The 5,844-nt window shown below is 39.8% G+C and overlaps 1 protein-coding gene across 1 annotated transcript; it reads left to right on the top strand.

The window, feature by feature from the left end:
* Nucleotides 1-1,504: 1,504 nt before the first annotated feature.
* Nucleotides 1,505-2,794, top strand: LOC110876233 (putative UPF0481 protein At3g02645). Its single transcript, XM_022124408.1, has one exon. The coding sequence runs from the start codon at nt 1,505-1,507 to the stop codon at nt 2,792-2,794; it is 1,290 nt and encodes a 429-aa protein (XP_021980100.1).
* Nucleotides 2,795-5,844: the final 3,050 nt, after the last annotated feature.

Here is a 5,844-nt window from a genome sequence, read left to right as displayed (position 1 = left end):
ATATTCGATGTGACTCGCTTCAAAACGATCTCCATGGATCTAAGTCATGAGATGTTTTGATATTGATATGTTCAATCTGTCTTTTTTCTTTAGGCACATATTAAACTACATTGATCAAGGACAATCTTTGATGTTATCTAACACTGTCCTGAAACATGGGTAGTAATCCGGGTAGCGTTGGGAGGAATCCAAGGTTAAGTGGGAGTTGTATGGTGCTGATGGAATTCTGTACTTCTATGGGATTAGAAGTTTAGACATTCTGGCGCCCTCGTTAAACTCAAACTGGAATAAACGCGTGGCCACGCTCGGACTAAGAGTAGTTCGTTAGACCACTTTGAATTAAAGACGAGAATAGAGAATGGTTGATCACTATATAAGAATGAATGATCCATGTCTTATGATCAATGAATGTTCTATACAGAAGGGACTTATTGATAGAATTATCAGGGCTATAGTATTTGGTTAAGTAAAGTGTTACTTGAACGCAAAGAACTAGTTGACGACTGTAAAGTGTCATGCCGTGTTAAGAGCAGTGCGATGCAGCTAGGCGTCCAACTCTGCACACGTTGACTCATTTAATTAAAATCGTCCAAGTGGGAGATTGTTGGATATATGTATGTCCGACCTTAATTAAAGTCAACGTAACTAACTTGGTACGATCCGAAGAGTTACACGTTGGTGCACGAATCGTATATGTTCACGAGTAGGTAGATTATTATTTGTGAAATAATAATAGTGGAAACCCAAGAGACACCTTTTTCTAATAAAAGGATGTTTAATGTGGAAACCCAAGAGACACCTTTTAGAATAAAAGGATGTTTAAGGTGGAAACCCAAAGAGTTTTTTTTTTTTTGAATAACCACCTTCTTCTTGGCCGGTTCTACTAGAGGTATCTTGTGCTCGATTGTGAACTTCCTACTAGCGAGGATTCGTTGTAACCCGCGTGTTACAATTCCGGTGTAGTCGTCAAAGGTTGATTACTAAAACCCTCTATGGTTGTTTATTCAGTTTATTTGTTTATACGCGTATAACCTTGATCCTGATTGGGAATATTTATTAATCGGATTAATAAATCAAATTTATATAATCGGCTTTTGGTAAATTATATAAACCGCTTCCGCTATTTTTCCTGATACCATGATTCCCAACACTTTAAGTCTTGGATCATGTGACTGAAGGGTTTACAAACCGAAGCATTTCAGGTTAAAATATTAAGTCATAGTGTTAAGCTTCTATCATTTAAGTCTTGGATCCAATTTTGGGAGTATCATATGGCTTCTTTGAACCCATTTTTGAGCCCAAACTATGGTGAGAGACCATGGGTGGATCAAATCAGTGAAACCTTAAAAACCCAAATTGCAATCACAATAGATACACCTCCAGTTTCCGTATTTGAAATTCCCAAAAACCTCAAAGCAGAAAAGCTGGAAGCTTACATCCCTCAACAAGTCGGGCTTGGGCAGTTGGGCCGAATCATCATTTTCAGCCTGAGCTCTATCACAAGATGGAGCAGAAGAAGCTCACAGCCGTGAAAAGCGTACTAAAGCCACATCAAGTTCATGACTATGAACAAGAATTTGTGGAAAAGGTCAAAAAGATTGTCCCCTTGGTTCGCGATTGCTACGATTTTTACCATGATGCTGATGACAATATGTTGGCATGGTTATTCACTATTGATGGAATGTTCTTGATTGATCTGTTAAATGCTTATTCAAATCAAGATTTTGCTGTGAAAATAAATGATTTGATCATGTTAGAGAACCAGATTCCACTTATTGTGTTGAAGCAAATCCAGAAGGCCTTATTGGGTCAAGAAGATATCTTGGAATCCAATTTTCGATTTTTCTGTAAGTCAAGCTCATCATTTGTTCTTTTCGAAGAGTATATCGATTTTAATCGAGTTAACCACCTACTTGATTATATGTATAAATCCATTGTGAACAATGAGAGATTGATCCCAAGAAAAGTAGAGTTCACAAATTCTGGAAAGGAGCCATCTGAAAAGGATGCAAAGCTGGAACTACTAGAAGCTATTATCAGATTTGCAGGAGTGATACCTGGGGCTCAATCTTTTCAACAATTCATACAGAAAAAGTTATCTCAAAACGAAAAAACTACAGCTGAAGAGATTAAGGTGCCTTCAGTTTCTGAACTTCACAAAGTTGCGGGCGTGGAGTTCCGTTTGTCACCTAAAAATGAAGGCATCAGAAACATAAACTTTGTCCAAGGAAAAGTGCGGTATTGTTATCTCTCTCTAATGACTCTTAATAGAGATTCAGAGGTTGTACTGAGAAACTTGGTGGCTTATGAGAAACTAATGGCAAATTACAGTTTTATGGGTGAATATGGTCTTGAGCTCACTGAATATGTAGATTTCATGTGTGGGATAATCGACTGCGCCAAGGACGTGAAGTTGCTACGCGAGCAGAAAATCATTGAAGGCGATTTAAGTGATGAGGAGATTGTTAAATTGTTTAACGGGATAGGGAAATCGCGTCTAAAATTGAGAGGCGAATCTGAGTTGAGGAAGACAGTGGCTCAATTAAACATGGTTTACGAAAGCACCCCAAGGATTCGGGTTCAAAGGATGATTGAGAAGCAGTTTCTGGTCTGGGCCAAGTTTCTCACGTTCCTCGTTAGCATTTCGAGCGCGGTGATCTTCATTCGTGAGGTATATTTGATGGTTCATGGTTTGAATCCATCCAACATGATGTTGGCTCGTATTCTTCGGGCCAGATTCAGTGGTTTACTCCTTTTTTTCTTTGGTCCAAGGGGACCGAGGGCAGTTGTCTAAACATTAGCTATATTTAATCTTTGTTGTTTAGTTATAACCCATTGTATTATTATATATTGTCATTGTAAACTATATCCGTTACCATTTTAATACATATAAAATATATGAAAGGAATTACATTAAACCATCAGGATTAGTGGCATTGATGTCTTCTGGATATCTTTTAATGTTCAAAATAACATGAACTAGGATTAAGCACCCCCGCGTTGCGGCGGGGGCGAACACCAATGTCACACTACTGCCAACGACCACCAAAACTAAAGTTTCGGCGTGTTGATGCGAAGAAATTAAACCGAAACGTAAACCATATAAAAGAATAACTAAGTCGATCTAGGACCCCGCGCGTTACGATGAACCTGTCAAACGAAAAAAAATAGACAACGTAAAAATGTTTAACCACACACGCACGTTGCGCCGTGTTAACTCGCAAAACTTAGAACGGAACGTAAAGAGAAAATTTCTCGAAAAATGAAAAGTATAGACGACCAAAGTTGAAAGTTAAAAAGTTGTGAGGTTAAATTGTAAAAGAAGATATACAATGGTTTAATGCATACAAGTGTTACAAATTATATCTATACTAGGAGCCACATGGGAGGAGCTTGAAGTTCAAGCCTTACTACACATGGTTTTATGCTTGCTATAGACTCACGCATTATCATGGGACACCCTACGCAATAATCTGTCACACCCCCAAATTCCACCTGCGGAGTAACAACCGCTTGAGGGCGTGACTGACCAGGATCCAGCCACCAATTATACTAAGCATTGGTTAATAGTAAAGTAATTGCTATCTAAAGTAGTTAGCAACATCGTAGTTTGAGTTCGATAGTAAGTTTAAACAAAACAGCGGAAGCATAAACCAAATAGTTTTAAAAGATAGTTCATGGTTCAAGATAAGTAAAACCCAACACGCGGGTTTTGACGAACACTACACATCCCCAAGCAGCAGCTCCTCAGTCACTGGTTACCTGCAAAGCATGCAGTAAGGTGTCAACAATAATGCTGAGTGAGTTCACTAGTTGTCCAGTTTTAATTACCAAAAACTTGTTTCACCAGTTAATTTACTCGTTTATACATGCCATGGGGAGCTACCCCAAAAGTTAGCGACTAAACTGTTTTTCCAATACCGAACACTAGGTAACCGTTTGCGTTTCCGCAGGATGCCCCGATGTCAATGTTCTATCATCATTGACGGATGCCTGAGTACATTAGTTCACGACCGATCCCAAACCATGGCACGGTGTGAGGTTGGTAAAACCTAAATAGCGCTATCAACTAATAACCCGTTCGCCTGGCCCCGGCGACTAATCGGTATTATGTAGTAGGGACTTGAGTGATAGAGTTTCGTTTAGTGCCGTTAGTTGCAATCCGTATAAACAGAAATTAACTAAAGGTTCCCAATAACAAGGGAAGAAAAGTAAGTTGTATCCCTCATAAGGGGGATAGTGTTGTTTGTAGTTCCGTTTCCCAAACCACCGGGAACGCATGCTTTAGGTTGTGAACTCACCTTGGGTTGCTCGGTAGATATTTTACTTGGTCAAACACGTTGGTCACCACGTCCTAGCATGGTTACCAAATATAGGTCAAGTTGGGGTACAAGTAATCACATATAGCAAACACGTATAGACACACTTAAAACGCACGCATACGACAGTTGGGTTATTGGGCCTGTTCTAACATTCACAACAGTAACAGATACACAAGCAGTCCAGTCAACAGATAGTCCAACAAACTTTTGGCCCAATAACACTTAGGTAGCCCAGTCGAGACAAGGGCGGTTTCGACTCGAGAATGCACGGTTTCGAGTCGCAACCAAGGGTTCCGACTCGCAACCTCGGTCTCGGTTCATCACGCTTTGGTTTCGAGTCGCAACCAGGAGTTTCGACTCGCAACCTCGGTTTCGGTTCATCATGTGCTGCTTGCGAGTCGCAACCGTGAGATCTCGACGAATCACGCTTTGGTCTCGAGTCGCAACCAAGGGTTCCGACTCGCAACCACTGTTACGTGCACCTGAATCCTTCTAGAACCTGTCCACTGTACTAGCCAATGAAATTGTGTTTTTGTGTGATTGTGTACTATCCAACCATATTGCACCAACATGTTTCCTTGTCTGATTACTAAGCAAAATGGATCAAAACAAGCATTTTTGAATGTTCATAACACCTTCATCTAGTTCATAATGCATATTCAAATATTCAAACACTTTAACCCACATTTAATCCTTGGTTTTCAACACAACTTTGTAACATGAGATCAGGAAATCATTAAACACCAAGTTTTGCCCTATTTCAACTCCATAAATCGGATGGTATTAACCATCCAACATTGATTCATACACACACATGTTCATACATCATAACCAAGCATTTATGAGCAAAAATGACTAAGATAGAAGCACTTAACCTAATCCGAATGATTCTAATTACCAAACCGGTCATATACAAAACATGAAGGAGCATAGTTAATCAAGCAAAACATGTTACTATCTCATCAAGCAAGCATCTTTACACAATCATCATGTACAACAACAATCTTTAAACATTTACCCAAGAGATATACTAACCGGTTAGACTTAAGGTGTGAGAATGGGATGGATAATCTTCCGAGTAAGATCCGAAGCTTGAACCGGAATTCCTTGCTATCACCGGTTTCGATCCGAAAGAGAAAGGAGATGAGAGGAGGTTGATGATCTAGGGTTTTAGTGTCACACCCCCAAATTCCTCCCGCGGATGACACCCGCTTCGAGGGCGTGACTGACCAGGATCCAGCCACCAATTATACTGAATAACTAAATAGATAACAAAAGTAATACTTACTAACCATACGATTAGCAAGGGTTAAGTTTAGAGTTCAATGTCTTAAGTTCAGAGTAAAAAGTAGCGGAAGCCTAATTAAACAGTTTTAAAACAATGTTCATAAGGTAAGCATAATAAATGCCCAACACACGGGCAGACGACCACTACACATCCCAAGTAGCTGCTCCAGTCACTGGCCACCTGCAAAGCATGCAGTAAAGGGGTCAACAATAATGCTGAGTGAGTTCACTAGTT

The sequence above is a fragment of the Helianthus annuus genome, chromosome 9 (assembly GCF_002127325.2).
Source record: "Helianthus annuus cultivar XRQ/B chromosome 9, HanXRQr2.0-SUNRISE, whole genome shotgun sequence".
In the NCBI taxonomy this organism is placed as follows: Eukaryota; Viridiplantae; Streptophyta; class Magnoliopsida; order Asterales; family Asteraceae; genus Helianthus; species Helianthus annuus.
This window is presented reverse-complemented; position numbering and strand designations above follow the sequence as displayed.

Coding starts and splice junctions, on each gene's coding strand:
- LOC110876233 (XM_022124408.1), top strand. CDS start 1,505: ATGGAGCAGAAGAAGCTCACAGCCGTGAAAAGCGTACTAAAGCCACAT.